This window comes from Eptatretus burgeri, chromosome 15 (genome assembly GCF_056783735.1).
Source record: "Eptatretus burgeri isolate ZD-2024b chromosome 15, Ebu_testis_v1, whole genome shotgun sequence".
Classification (NCBI taxonomy): domain Eukaryota; kingdom Metazoa; phylum Chordata; class Myxini; order Myxiniformes; family Myxinidae; genus Eptatretus; species Eptatretus burgeri.
Genome location: NC_140975.1, coordinates 59,595,667 through 59,611,291, shown reverse-complemented (window position 1 = coordinate 59,611,291; position 15,625 = coordinate 59,595,667). Strand labels below are relative to the sequence as shown.

The following is a 15,625-nucleotide window of genomic DNA, read 5'->3' as shown; positions in this document are numbered from 1 at the left end:
CCATATTTAGAACCATCTTGGCAGAACCCTTTTCCTGAGTCTCCAAGGTAGTTATTTAAACCATCAAGGCAGAACTCATTTACTGATTTTTTCAAAATTTGTGAGTCTCCAAGGTAAAACTTGTATTCTGGCTCATCAACGTATAACTTGTTCAGTGGGTATTGTCTTGATAACTCACAATGAGTACTATTGCTGTAAAACTCTTTTTCAGGATTTTGCTGGTCTCCAAGGTATAACTCTTTGGTTGGGTCATCAAGGACAAACTCGTTCTGTGGGTCTTGGTCGCTCATAAGGTCTTCAACCAAGCCAACAATTTCGCCCCAAGTTGTAGCAAAAGCAGTATTTTCATTTCGTATTTCAGACACAATTTCCTGTGAGAGAAAATAATAATGTATTAATTAAGTTATTTAATTATTAAATGAGTATGCTTCAATCAAAGTTTGAAAATAGGAAAATAAAAAATCTTACCTCAATAGATAAGAGGTTTGAATCCAGTTCATCAACTTGAAGGTTTAGTTCCATAGAAGACAGAGAGTTCGAGACAAGCACACAAAACACCATTGCCAGCAAAAACAAATGTTTAAAATGGAGCCTGGGTTTGAAGCTTTTATAGAGAAAGACTGGTGGGTGTGGTTTCCTTTGGAAATTCCCTGGGCAAGCCGAGGCAAGCCTTCATTGGGAAATTTTTCAAAACCATAACATCCTGTAATTTTCTAGTGATTTCTTTGTGAGTCAGAGATGAACTGGAAATGATGTAAGAGTGGGCGGGGCTTAGCAAAAGTAGGCGGAGCTTAGGAAAAGTGGGCGTGGCTTAGAAATAATACCTTATGAAAAGTGGGCGGAGCATAGCAAAAGTGGGCGGGGCTTAGGAAAAGTGGGCGTGGCTTAGAAAAAATACCTCATGAAAAGTGGGCGGAGCTTAGCAAAAGTGGGCGGGGCTTAGGAAAAGTGGGCGGGGCTTAAAGAAAAGTGGGCGGGGCTTAACAAAAAATAACCTGTGGCTCAGGAGGTGGTCAAACAAGAGCATTAAGAGAAGTTTATCATTTCGTAATGACACAAATGGGGTATCTTAAAAAATATAAAGATTCAAATGTTTTGTTTGTCAATATTTTAGATGGGGATTATTGTGCAAAGAAAATTAAACTATTGAAGGAATTTGAGAATGAACAAATCTTTATAGGTTCAATGAGTGAGCTGTTCAATTCAATGAGGTTCAACCTCCAAGTTAAAAGGGGAGACAAATAAATATACCTTGGGATAAAAAGGGGATTTATTTTTAGGGAAAAAAAATATGAATCGCTGAAAATCCCCCATTCATTTACATGGGGAAAAGTGAGCCAGAATCAGTATTCTTACCCTACTGACTTGCATTCTGATAGAACTCGGCTGGAGGCTTTTTGCTCGTGTGTTTTTCCCCATATCCCCCCATTCATTGCATACCGTATGAAAACAAATCCCCCATTGTTGAACGTGAACCTGCTCGTTGCGTCCCTTCCTGTATTGACTGCCATGGTGTGCTCGGGATATTAACTGGCTTTTAAGGCCGATAAAAGTGATCATTTGGTCCGACGGGATTTGGCGATTTATAACCGCTCGGCTTCGCATACGGAACGAGCCGCTTGAAGCGGCTCGTTTTCATGCAGGTCCCGTCGAGGTATAAACTCCTGGTATTTCTGTCCGTGCAAATTATTAGTAAAATCGATAATTCGGCGATCGACCCTGTAGCGCGTGGACAGAATAATTGGCTAATTAACCTCCGCCATCGAAGATGGACGGAGGTTACTGTTTTCACCCCTGTCTGTTTGTCTGTTTGTTTGTGAACAGAATTACGGAAAAACTCCTGGATGGATTTCGACGAAACTTGGTGGGGGGATTTGGTATGGTCCAAGGATCGTGCCATTAGATTTTGGACTTAGTCCAAAGTTCAATATGGCCGCCATGGCGGCCATTTTGAAAAAAAATTTTTTTTTTGCATTTCTACATATTTTAAGTGATTTCCAACCACAAAAAAGAAATTTGTTGGAGAAAAAAAAAAAACAGAAAATTTTGCAAATTTTTTTCAAAAAAAATTTCGATTTTATTTGAAAAATATTTTAATTTGTTTTTTTGCATTTCTACATGTTTTAAGTGATTTCCAACCCCCCTCCCCAAAAAAAAATTGTTAGAGGAAAAAAAAAACATTTTGCACCTTTTTTTTTCAAAAAAATGTTGATTTTTTTTTTTTTTTTGGCATTTCTCCATGCGCGTCAATCTCGTTTAGTTTATTCAATCGTGGTTCAGTAGAGTCTGATCCGTTATGACCTACAATTAATAGGATATCAGGTTCACTTAAGTGACCCAGCAGTATTGGTGGCGGAGGTTTTGCACTCCACCGAGTGCTCCCCCTCTAGTTTATGATGCGTTAAGGCATCCGTCACTGGATTTCGGCGTTGATCCAGAAAGTCACGACTGGATTGCAGCCTTCAGTGGACGTATGACCACGATTTGGCTGCAACGGTCGTCCGCACGTCGAACGCGGCGGTAACCCACAACAATATTCATGATTCAAGGGAAATGACTGTATACACAAAGAGGAAAGGAGGAATTTGTCTATGTTGACCTCAAAATTAATAGGTGGTTGAATTCACTGACCAGATGTGTAAATCCTTTTCAAATTTCAAGTCAATTGGTTGAAAATTTGGGAATTTTACAAAATTTGGCCCAAATTGGCCTATTTTGACCTTTTGGCCTATGTTTCCATCAAAATTAATCGGTGGTTGAATTCAGTGACGTGATATGCAAATGCTCCTTAACTTTCAAGTTGATCGGATTAAAATTGAGGATTTTAGAAATTCTGCGAATGTTTACTTTTTGGTCTATGTTGACCTTTTGGTCTATGTTGACCTTTTGGCCTACAGCGACCTCAAACTTAATAGGTGGTTGAATTCAGTGACGTGATATGCAAATGATTTTCCAATTTCAAGTCATTCAGATGAAAATTGACAATTTTAGAAATTCAGCCTATGTCGACCTTTTGGCCTATGTTGACCTCCAAAATAATTGGCTAGTTGAATTCAGTGACCTGAAATAGAAATGCTCTTCAAATTTCAAGTCAATCGGATGAAAATTAACAATTTGAGAAATTCGGCCTATGTTGACCTTTTAGCCTATGTTGACCTTTTGACCCCAAAATCAATCGGCTTCTCAGTTCAGACTGCCTCTACAGCTTGGTAAAGTTTCATGATGATTGGTTTTAAATTGTGACTTGTAAGCGATCGACAAACAGACAGACAGAATAACAAAATCGACGAACCAATATACTCGCAAAATCATTGATTTTCGCCAGACAGACAATACACAAACAGACAGATAGACATGCAGGTGTGAAAACAACTTCCGTCCATCATCGGTGAGCAGAGGTAATATTGGATCCGGATTCTGGTCTTCACCAAAATCGAATCAGTTCGTCCTTGTCACACACCCAACCTGCTCACCAAATTTCATCCGAATCCGTCCACAACGTTTTGCGATATCCTGCATCCAAACAGACAGACAGACAGACAGACAGACAGACAGGGTTGAAAGCATATACCCTCCCTTCCACCTTCGGTGGCGGAGGTAAAGAAGTGCACGCAGGCATCGCATCAACCACATGACCACCATTCATGCAATCGATTAAGTGATTCGAAGGCAAATCAAACGAGTTGATCTCAATAATCGCTTTGGGGGGGAGGGGCAGGGGGGAGCGAGATGGCAGGACACCAGGTGCTTTACCTTGGACATTAGTCACACTGATTTTTACCTTCGACCACAAGCCTTATCTCATCGAGGCTGAGGAACGTTGGGAGCATACTGGTTCGAACGTCCGCTCTGAGTGTGGGAGGTTGAAGGTTGGAACTCAGGTCGAGTCCCATCAAAGACTCAAAAAGGGTACATGCTGCTTCCATGCTTGACAATCAGCATTTGAAAGGAGAGAGCACGGACAAGCATCCATAGGTTGGTCATCACAGCACAGAATCGGATGGGCCGAATGACCTCCTCTTGCATCGAAGTTCCTTGTTAGGAAACTTGTATTATTCGCTCACCTGGAAAAAATTATTTTAGGTGAGGTGTGAGCACCTTGCGTTATCCATCAGCCAGTCGGTATGGAAACACTCAGATCTACTCCGAAACTACACTCACGATTTTGATGAAACTTGACCACAACCTTCATCACCTGTGACGCCAAAAAGTAATCATCCAATTTTCACCAAACGATGTAGAACTTCTGAGAACCAAGTTCTCCTGATGCCTCTTGCAAATCCCATCAAAAAAACATAGTGTGTGAAGTAGGTCAAAGGTCATTACGATTCCAGGATCGCCACTGTTGACTTCTCAAAAAGTATTCACCCCATTAAGATGTGACTTGGTGGGAATCGTGTCCGCATCGACTTGGTGGGAATCGTGTCCGCATCCACTTGGTGGGAATCGTGTCCGCATCGACTTGGTGGGAATCGTGTCCGCATCCACTTGGTGGGAATCGTGTCCGCATCCACTTGGTGGGAATCGTGTCCGCATCCACTTGGTGGGAATCGTGTCCGCATCCACTTGGTGGGAATCGTGTCCGCATCCACTTGGTGGGAATCCTCTCCACATCGACTTGGTGGGAATCGTGTCCGCATCGACTTGGTGGGAATCGTGTCCGCATCCACTTGGTGGGAATCGTGTCCGCATCCACTTGGTGGGAATCGTGTCCGCATCCACTTGGTGGGAATCGTCTCCGCATCCACTTGGTGGGAATCGTCTCCGCATCCACTTGGTGGGAATCGTCTCCGCATCCACTTGGTGGGAATCGTGTCCGCATCGACTTGGTGGGAATCGTGTCCGCATCGACTTGGTGGGAATCGTGTCCGCATCCACTTGGTGGGAATCGTGTCCGCATCGACTTGGTGGGAATCGTGTCCGCATCGACTTGGTGGGAATCGTGTCCGCATCCACTTGGTGGGAATCGTCTCTGCATCGTGGTTTGTTCAAACCATCAGCCGTTTGACATATTCTGTGGATTATCGATGCTTATCAGTGGTTCCCTGGTTCTACCAGGTGAGTCCAGGTGATTTGCCCTCATTTTTACCTCCATCACTGAAGGTGAAGGAGATTGTGTTTTCACACCATACTCTCTCTCTCTCTCTCTCACTCTCACTTTCTCTCTCTCGCAAAATTGAAGATTTTATCAAATATATTGGTTCGGTCGATGTTGTTGTTCTGTTTGTTTGTTTATTGCAAACAGGTCACAATTCTAAACCGATCGTCATGAAACTTTACGAAGTAGTAGTGGTAGTCTCAACTGAGAAGCCCATTGATTTTGAGGTCAAAGGTCATCTTGAGGTCAAATTTCTAAAATCGTCATTTTTTATCCGATTAACTTAAAAGTTGAACAAGATTTGCATATTGCATCATTGGATTGGGAAAACAAGTTTGTTTTTTTTTTGAGGTCAAAAGGTCAACTCAAGGTTAAACTTCTAAAATCAACTTTCAACTGAAAAATCATCAACTTACATCCTATTAACTTGAAAGTTGAACAGGATTTGCAAAGTCTATCACTAAATTGGGAAGCCAACTATTTTTGAGATCAAAGGTCAAACTTCGAAAATCATCAACTTCAATCTGAAAAATAATCAATTTTCTTCCGATTGACCTGAACTTTGATTAAGATTGTCAATTTTAATCTTAATGAAATGGACAATTTGATGTATCCATGGCAACCTTTGGAGAGGGGGGGTGTATTTTGCAAGTATCGTGCTCTGCACAACGACTTTTTGTTGTTATTGTGTTTGTTTGTCTATCTATCAACTGCCGACATGACACCTTTTTTTAACCGATTCTTCACGAAACTCCACCACCTGGGAGAGTTTGTCATAAGCAAGAAGCCCATTATTTTTGAGGTCAAAAGGTCAACATAAGCAAAAGGTGAACAACTTTTATCAAATCTTCTAAAATCCTCAATTTTCATCCGATTGACTTTAAATTTGAACAGGATTTTCATATCACCTCATTGAATTCAACCACCTATTATTGAGGTCAACATAGGCCAAAGGTCAACAACTTAAGTGAATGAAGTTTCTAAAATCCTCAATTTTCATCCGATTGATTTGAAATTTGAAGAGGATTTTCACTTTGCATGTCATATAAATGACTTCAACCACCAATTATTTTTGAGGTCAAATTTGTTCTTATGGATCCTGGAAGTATCGTGCTCTGCACGACATCTTTCTTGTTTGTTTGTGTGTTACGTCCTTGCAAAATCGAAGAATGGACAAATTGAAGATTTTTTTCAAGTGCTGTATATTTGTCGGTCGACTTTGTTATTCTGTCTGTCTGTCTATTTGTCTCAATTAATTACCTCCAGGTCACAATTTTAAACCGATAAAGAAACTTTACCATGCTGTAGAGGTCGTCACAACTGAGAAGCTTATTTATTTTGAGGTCAAAGGTTATACTAGAGGATAACACTTGATCAGGTCATCTTGAGGACAGATTTATAAAATCGTCATTTTTCATCCCATTAACTGGAAAGTTGAATATGATTTGCATATTGGGATCACTGAATTGGGAAAGTATTTTTAAGGTGAAAAGGTCAAACTTCTAAAATCAAATTTCAACTGAAAAATCATCAATTTTTATCCGATTGGCCTTTGATCAAGATCCTCAATTATAACGTTAATGGGGGTTTTGGGGGTGGGGGGGCAGGGGGAAGGGGGGAGGAATTTTGCAAGTATCGTGTTTAGCCATGCATCTTGTTTGGTTGTGTGTAGGATGTCTCAAAAAGTTGTGGACGGATTTGGATGAAATTTACTGGACAGGTTGGGTGTGTAATAAGGACGAACTCATTAGATTTTGGTAAAGATCCGGATCCGGGTCCGACTACTAGAATTTTAAAGGAGATTCTTCACCATTGAGAGATGGGGCCTCAAACGATACATGGAACGATATGTCAAAAATTCATTGGGTTCGATATGTTATACTGGATCATGCATTGCGTGGCGGAGATGCACATTCTACCGAGTGCCCTTCTAGTTAAACGTTTGATCCCATGGATGTTCGGATGTGAAATTCCAATGTAATCATTTCCACAGACTTTTGAAATGTGATTTTTTTTTTCACTTTACAGGATTGAAACGCAGTTGGGTTTTCATTTCAACCTAAAAAAAATAATAATGAAGAACGTTCAAAGACATCATTAAATAATTCACTTTGTGATCTGCTTTGAAACAAGTGTCTTGAAGAGACCATATCTATCATTTATTTGATTGCTGCACAACTTACTGGGTTCAAACAATCAAATCATGACTGTATATTCATATTAGTGAGGGAATCTTTATATAAACATATAATTAACCTTCCACCCACCCACATTTCCTTATTTTGCTCCATTGATAGCCCAAGGCTTCAAACATCAGCCACACCTCAATTCCTTTAAGGGTAAACATACTGTGACGTGGAAGGGAGGGGAGGGGAGGGGGGGGGTTCATAGATAGATTGCATAAAGACTTTATCATGGACCACGCGATCCCCTTGTAACTGGATATTTATCAGAAGTAAGTCGTCTTGCAAAACATACATCAAGGAGGCCATGAGTGAAAACCTTAAATCAGATCGAATAAGATGATATCATGTAAAACCTCCTGTTTAAGGTGGGTCCAGGTGGAGGACTTGGGCATAAAGGCAAACAGAAAGCACAACACCATCATGGAAACATCACAAAATGTTTGGCCAGTGCACCACGGGCCATGGCGGCGAGAGTGGATGCAGAGCACTGGCCTTTGATGCTTCACTACCTGGGAAGTGTCCAAAATGAACATGGCACCCACACCAGCAGGTGGCCAATAATGGGATCCCCCCTTCTCTATGAAGGTGAGCCCAGCGTTTACAAAGACCGTGGACAGACTGTGCACAGTAGTTGAAAGTGGACCTTGAAGAGAGTAAAATCTCCATCTCTATCTCTCTCTGCTTCCGTCGCTCGCCAGGGCTGTGAGTGGAGTCGGGAGGACATCGTCCTCCATCATCATGCCTTTTTTTCCCATTTCTTCACGGACCGAGCCACACTTCGCCTTGTGCCACATCATCCTGTAACCATAATCAGCGTGTGCCTGCACAAGTCCTCACCTACCCCTTTGTTCTTTGTGTGAATCTGGTATTTGTCGGTAACATTAGAAAGTTCGGCCTTATTTTTTATTGAATACAAGATTGCATGTTCCTCCTTTCCCTTTTCTTGCGTCCTTTGACTGCCAGATCTGTCCCGTTTATTGAGCATCTCGTCTCCCCTCTTCTATTAAATACTTTGGAAATAAACCCCCGTTTTAATTATGAGAAGCGTTTTCCTGCCTTCCCGCATGAACACCACCAGGTTCGGCTTCATCAGGGTGATCCTTTGGAAAACGTAGTAATCGTAATGTTAATTGAACACAGTGTAGTAAATTTAAACATCATTCTGGGATCCGCAGAGGCCATGATAAGATCTCCGGCTCAGAGGGGTCCTGTGTTAACATTCACCTCCGATGAGAAAATACAATTATCGGTTTCCAGGGGATACAACCCACGATTCAGGCATTATACTCAATTATGCATACATGCCCGTCCCTTGTCCACTGCACTGGAGATGAAACGAAACTGAAAACCTTAAATGTCTTCTCTTTTTTAGCCAATGTATGTTCCTCTTTAAAGCAACACGTCATGCATTAAGGTTTGTATTAAACTGAAATGACACCACCGTTCACGGAAGTGAGAAAAGGGGCAGAGTCGAGGTACAAAGCAAAGGGATGACAGACACACAGCACAATAACACTAACTTTTACATGCATAGTACATAAAAAAATCTCAATTTTTAGTTTACTATGAGAAATATACATTTGGAACGATAATAAAAGAAATGCCACCGGAAGAACCCACCCCGAACACTTCATCTTTTGCATGCGGCACATCATTGGCTGAGGGGGACGTGGCTGTGCTGCCGATGCGATACCCTCTGTAGGTCAGAGCAGGAATATGTAATTTGTTCAGGGTGCAGGCATTGCTTGCCTACTCTTCGCAAAGAACACCGTGGGATCTTTAACATCTACCGACTAAAACTGGCAGACGGGACGCCCGTTTAATGTCCATCCGAGGGAAGGCACACACATTGATGACTCGACTTTGGCGAGAGAGAGAGAGAGAGAGAGAGAGAGAGAGAGTGAGAGAGAAAGTGACAGAGAGAAAGTGACAGAGAGGAGTGACAGAGAGGAGTGACAGAGAGGAGTGACAGAGAGGAGTGACAGAGAGGAGTGACAGAGAGGAGTGACAGAGAGGAGTGACAGAGAGGAGTGACAGAGAGGAGTGACAGAGAGGAGTGACAGAGAGGAGTGACAGAGAGGAGTGACAGAGAGGAGTGACAGAGAGGAGTGACAGAGAGGAGTGACAGTTTGTAGCTGGATCGAATTTCCAACGGAGGCAAGAAGGCTCAGAGGCGAGTATGCATACCCATTAGGCCATCCTGCCAGCCCAACCTGAACCCAAACAAGTCCTAGCCTTGTATAATGCACGCATTTTGGCTTGGGCTGCAGTAATCCAAGGTGTAGCGCACAGCACCGTCAAGAGAACCGACAAACCCCTCGAGAGAAACTGGCTGCACCAAGAACTCCAGCATCAATGAGTTTGACGAGGCTGGCATCGGCACCTCGAGATCGAGCACGTGGAACGCAGGAGCGTAGGCATGGCCCAGCAGAGTCGGAGGGCTCTCTCCAGCACGGCAGAGAACACGGAAGCAAGAGACGGCTTCCCGACCGAGAGACCAGTGCAGCTTGGCGGAAAGGAGCAGCCGTGGAGGAAAGCCTTGCACCCGTTCCTCGCTCCATGATACGTCCCACGCGTTCACATGTGATATCGAGGGCAAAGGCTCCATCAGCGATTCTGCATTCAGCACCTGGTCGGGGGAAAACAATTTGTTGTTTTTAACACAGCGCTGAAGTATTGATAATGTTAAGAGAAAAACTGTTTATAAGACTCCAAAGAATGTTTGCACTTTGCTAGCCATGATTGTTAATAACGTCACAGCTTTTCGCTGAAGAAGGCCACAATTGCTAGTGACAGTTCATTCAGCGACAGGGTTAATCATAAACCTACCACCATGGCTTTACAAATACAGTACTCGGGAAGCAACTTTCAAAGTGCAATCAAGAACTACATCGTTGCAGCAAATGTGCAGTGGGTGAATCAATTTTATATTTCCAACTCAAACATCATTGGTGTGAATCGGTTTCCACACAAAAAGTTTCCTCGTCTTCTACTTTTTCTTTCCCCTCTGCTACTCTCTACATATGATGTAAGCAAAGAAGTGGGGAAGAGTAAAGGAAGGAGGAGGGGATGGGGGTAAATGGAGGGTAGAGGACAAAGTCCTCATCTGGTGAAAAGCTCTCTCTACAAGTTACTCACAGCTATGGGTGTCTTTAGCTAAAAACCAAGCCACTGGTGTCAACAGACGTGTGCTCATCACCTTAAGTTCCCCAACCCGGAAGCGGAAGCTGCCTCTGTGACTGCCTTGTTCCTTATTGGCTGTTAGAAAGATGTCCTGCAGTGTACAATTTTGAACCCGGAGCCGATAACACCTGCAAGACACAAAGCACCCCTTTATATCTTGCGAAGTTTTCAGAATATTGGCAATGAAGTAAGGTTTTTTTCAGACAAGTCCATGGATTTATTCCCCCAACCTGAGCGTCCAATTGTTTCCAAACTTCCCGCCACACTTTTCCAGCAGGTCATGGCCAATCTTATCTCCTTCATCCAAGGATGCTGGCCAGTGTGTGCCACCTGGATGCATGTACACATAAAATGGTCACTAAAACAAAATGCATCCTGAACTTGTCAAATAGCGATGGCGAAGTCAGCCTTCTGCATCAACTTTACGAGCTCATGAACAGCATACACTCTTCCAATTAAGCCAACTCAAGAAGAGAAAAGACAGCTGTAAAACCACATTGAGGTTTACATCAACAGCAGCCTGGGCCTGACCTTGCACTGTGAATACGCTTTCCAGTCGACAAATGTCATCATCCAAGGTTGTGACGTTCAAGCCCAGTGTGACCCCAGTCCCCTGGTCGACTTTGTAGACATAAGTCAGCAATGTCGTGTCAGGAGCAGGAACAGACAACCGCAATATCCTGATTGAAAGGTTGAGTGGGGTGGGAAGAGCACTTGGACATTTGGGATATTTTGGTATAAAGGAAGATGGGGTGGGGTAGGGGAGAGATGCATCATCTACAAATTCCCTCAAAGAGGTAGTAGCTTTGATCGATCCTAAAATATCCACACCTTGTGCACACATTTATGATTGCATGTACAAATATAAACAAGTAAAAAAAGACAAAATGTCATAGCCCCCAATGTTTGAGTAATTTTGATGTATGGAGTTAAAGGGCAAGGCCATATTTATGTGCAACTAGAATGGCCACCAGTCTACCAATCGGCCATCTTTGATCAGATCACAAAATAAAGTGAGGTGCACGTGTAAGCCATCATGTACTGTACTTGTGCCAAGTTTGAACAAAATCTGACCAGGCATGTCTGAGAAATGGTTAGAGACACATTTAAGTAACAAAATGGCCGCCAGTCGGCGATCTTGGATCTGATGTCGAGTAAAAATGACATCCTTGTGTAAGTCATCATTCGTTATCTGTGTGCAGAGTTTGAACATCGGTAAATGCATGTCCAAGAAATGGTTGAGGACGTGTTCGACATCGGGTTTTATTTACAACTAAAATGGCCGCCAGTCGGGCATCTTTGATCGCAACGCGAAACAAAATGATGTGCACATGTATGGCATCATCCTATAATATTGTTGTGGTTGACGAAATTCGCAAACCACCATTCAGGTCCCGTAGGTGAGATATCTCTGTAAGTATATGTGTAGTTAGGCCCAAACCCGTTGTTTAGAGGGAATAAATGTCATTCATTCGGGCTGCGACCCTTCAGGATAGCCGTTTTTCTTTTACTATCTTTATTTTGGACCAACCGCCATTACTACCACCACAACCACCACCAACCACGTCTCAACAGCCATCACACAACAACCACCAACCACAACGCCGCTTCACAACAACAACAACAACGCCAACAGCCACGACCTTAACCGTCACATCTCGCTCTCGCAACCATCGCATCACCGCCATTCCCGCGCCGCTTGTGGGCACCGATCCTGGACTCGTACAGGGCGCGCACCGAGCAGCGGGTGCAAAAAACACCAGCCTTTCCGAGAAATCGGATCAAGAATGATTCACGCCCACTTCTGTTCCGTCCTATCAGCGAGCGTGGGGCGATTTGGCCCCGCCTCCAGGCGCGTCGGAGTATAATCGCTATATGCAGATTCGCGGATCAAGAATGATTCACGCCCACTTTTCCTCTGTCCAATGGTAGCGTGGCTCCGCCCCCGAGCCATTCCTGATCCAAAAATCTGCATATGATTTCTCCTGTCGAACTATAAAGCGCCGAGCGCGGAGCGAATCGAGGCAGTTGGGAAGAGTTGAAGAATCGAGGCAGTTGGGAAGAGTTGAAGAATCGAGGCAGTTGAGTTGGGAAGAGTTGAAGAGTTGAGAAGAGGAAAGAGTTGGAGAGTTGTGGCGGCGGCGAAAGCAGTCGAGAGAGTGTATGTCGGGGTCCGGAGAGGCTGGAGAAGCCAAGAATCTTTGTGGAGGTCTGCGCTCGTGTCAGAGTCGGGGAGCTGCGGAGAGGGGAGGCCGGTAACGCGACCGAGGTCGCAGTGGAGTCGCTCGTCGCGGGACCCAAGCCAGCCAGATATCCTCATTCCCCCGAGCATCAACAACCCCCTCCTGTTTCCCCCCGCGCTGAGATAGTGTGAGAAGAGGGCCCCGTTCCCACCCCATTCCAGGCAGTGCCAGTGAGGCCCGCGGAGTCGGGGCGCCGCCGCCATTTTGCGGCTCATCACCAGACGGGTAGGCTCGACGCGGTCTCGGCCCCAGGCCCATCTGCCCCTTTGTCGATGAGGGTGGCCCCTTTTTCTTTTGCTTTGAGTATATGTGTTGTCGGCGCCGTCTGTGAAGTAAAACTGTATAAGTGTTGCCGTGTGCTCGGTAGTCGGTAGTAGATCTGCAGTGTGTTTTTCTTTTGTTGCATTTGCTTTTTGTGCAGAATTGTCGTGTTACTTTTACATTTGCTTTTGGTGCATAATTATTGTAATTGTATATGTGTGCTTTCCATTTGCCGCGGAATAAATGTGCTTTATGTTGAACTGTTTTTCCCGTTTCGCTTCGTCTTTTCTTTTATTGAATCTCCATCTTACTTCACGTAAAGGGTTGGTCGTGGGCTAAATACGCCCAATAATTAATCGAACCGTCGAGGTTGACGATAACACCGCTCGGTTATCCCGATAGTACGGAAAGGGTCGCTTAAAGTGGCCCGTGTCCGAAGTCGACCTGCGGCGAGGTGCGATCGCCCGGTCTACCCTCCGTTTGGGTACTTAGGTAGGTTGAATTTGGCGAGCAACCCTATCCCACGCGGGGGGCCGATTGGCACGATCGTGGTGAGGCCGAAAGGCCCACCCGTGACTAGTTCCCGGCGTTAGTCCGAGAGGGTCACGACGGGATTGTCCGTCCGGTGGGCGACGTGCCGCGATTCAAGTTATGTGGCCGCTCGCACGCCGGCGGGCGCGAATCCGCAACACTGGTGTCAGGAGTGGGATACAAACTCATCCCCCTCCTCGCGACACTGGTGTCGGAGAACGGGACAACGGGCTCTCCTGTCTCCAGCTAAATTCACGGGAATCCGTCCAGGGGTGAGAGGAGCGACCCCCGATTCCCTCCAAATTACGAGCGATTCAAATTAACCCTTTACGAGAAATAAGATGGCGTCTCAAGGTGAGCGGGAGCCGGGGGTATTAGAAATGGATTTAGAATGTGTAGAATCCATGGTCCAGGATGAAAACCCCGTGCAGGAAATGTTGGTTGTGCAGGAACACGAACTCCCCCAACTGAACCCAGAGCCCGAAATAGGTGCGGCGGCGGCCGCGGTGTATGACACCTCCCCTCCCCCTCTCCACCAAAACCCCCCGATCCTTGCCGAATCGGCTCACCCAAGCGCACCCGACATGGCCCAGCTATGCGCCATGCTGGCGGCAATGACAGCGAGGATGGATACAAACACAAATGAAATGAAAAACGAAATAAAAGGCATGAACAAGCAAATGAACGAAGTGAAAACGAAAATGGATGCAAACACAAATGAAATGAAAAACGAAATAAAAGGCATGAACGAAAATATGGAAACAAACGCACTCAAAATGAAGGAAGAAATGAAAGAGCTGCGGGGTGAGACGCAGAACATGGGCCGAAGCCTGCAGGCGGGCATGAAGGCCGTTACCAGGGAGTTTAAAATGGCGACGCCACGTGTGGGGGCGAACGAGCTGGGAGGGAGTGCAACGGCTGTCAGGCCCGCGGTGGAGGCGGGTGACAAAGTAATTCGGGAGACGTGTTGGGCGAGGGTCGTGACGGAAAAAGTGACGGTGACCGAGAGGGAAAAACTAATTGGGGTGACGGAGACGTGCACAAGGGAGATAACAAGGGAAGAGACGGAAATAATAGTTGAGACAAGGGAGGTAAAGGGTGAAGAGGTGACTGAGTTGGCAGAGACACGGGAGATGGGAACGATAGAGGGAAGACTACACGATGAAGACGGGATAGAGACGCACACACACACACACGGAGGTAGTGGAGGACAATGGGGGTGAGCTGGTGGACTGGGTGGAGACCCGGTGCGAGCAGTTGGATGGCCTCCTCCAGGAATGAGGGGAGGGAGTATGCCCCCTTGAAGCGAGTCACGACCAGGTGGGTTCGGTCGTGTCGAGCGAGTTCGGGGGGAGGAGTGCTGCGAACGGGTGCACGGAGAGCTTGGGGGGTATAGAGGCCCCGGAGACCCTTGTGGGGACACGAATCCCCAGTGTGGTTGTCCCTGTGTGTGTGGTGCAAGGTGTGAGTGCGTCCCCGTGTGTGGATGAAACCGCCAGTATGGATGAGACACCGCGGGGCGAGTGCCCCCGCGTGTGTGAGTGAGACACCGCGGGCGAGTTCCCCCGCGTGTGAGTGAGACACCGCGGGCGAGTGCCCCCGCGTGTGTGAGTGGTGTAGTGGCAAGTGTGCCAAAGGGCGTGCTTCCCAGCATGCCGTGTGTGGATGAGGCACCGTGTGTGAGTGTCGCCGTGTGTGTGAGTGAAACGGCCAATATGAGTGAGGCACCGCGGGCGAGTGCCCCCGCGTGTGTGAGTGGAGCCACGTGTGCGAGGGAGATGGCATGCGTGAGTGAACGGCCGAGTGCAAGGGAGACCGTGAGTGTGAGAGAGACAGCGTGTGCAAGGTCGCTGTATGTGAGGGAGATGTCGGTCGGCATGTGTGAACATGCAGCCGCGTCTCCCGGGGCGAATGTAATGGAGTGGAGTGTGAGCATCGTAACACGCAGGTGTGCATGGGTGGAATGGAGACTACGACGGCGACATGTGAGGGACAAAAGCCGGGTAGCGGCTGTAGCTGTTTCGGGAACCGTGCCGGGTTCACCCAGCAGCGAGCGCGAGGTCCGTGCTGTGCAACGCACGAGGCCCCCACGTGCTCGCTTGCGAGATTGAAGTCCCGGTCCG

At 45.9% G+C, this 15,625-nt stretch overlaps 1 protein-coding gene across 3 annotated transcripts in view; it reads right to left on the bottom strand.

Moving 5' to 3' along the window:
* Nucleotides 1-7,235: 7,235 nt before the first annotated feature.
* The window catches only part of ENGASE (endo-beta-N-acetylglucosaminidase), a 39,053-nt gene continuing 30,663 nt past the window's right edge, over nucleotides 7,236-15,625 (bottom strand). For 2 of the 3 annotated variants that reach the window (XM_085856209.1, XM_085856208.1), the window contains exons 11-14: nucleotides 10,999-11,180; nucleotides 10,698-10,797; nucleotides 10,484-10,595; nucleotides 7,236-9,913 (exon numbers count right to left, since the gene is read on the bottom strand). In XM_085856209.1, coding sequence (XP_085712335.1) covers nucleotides 9,515-9,913; nucleotides 10,484-10,595; nucleotides 10,698-10,797; nucleotides 10,999-11,180 — 793 coding nt within the window. In that variant the 3' untranslated portion in view covers nucleotides 7,236-9,514. The remainder of the gene's footprint in view (nucleotides 9,914-10,483; nucleotides 10,596-10,697; nucleotides 10,798-10,998; nucleotides 11,181-15,625) is intronic. The other variant, XM_085856207.1, reaches the window with a different exon arrangement.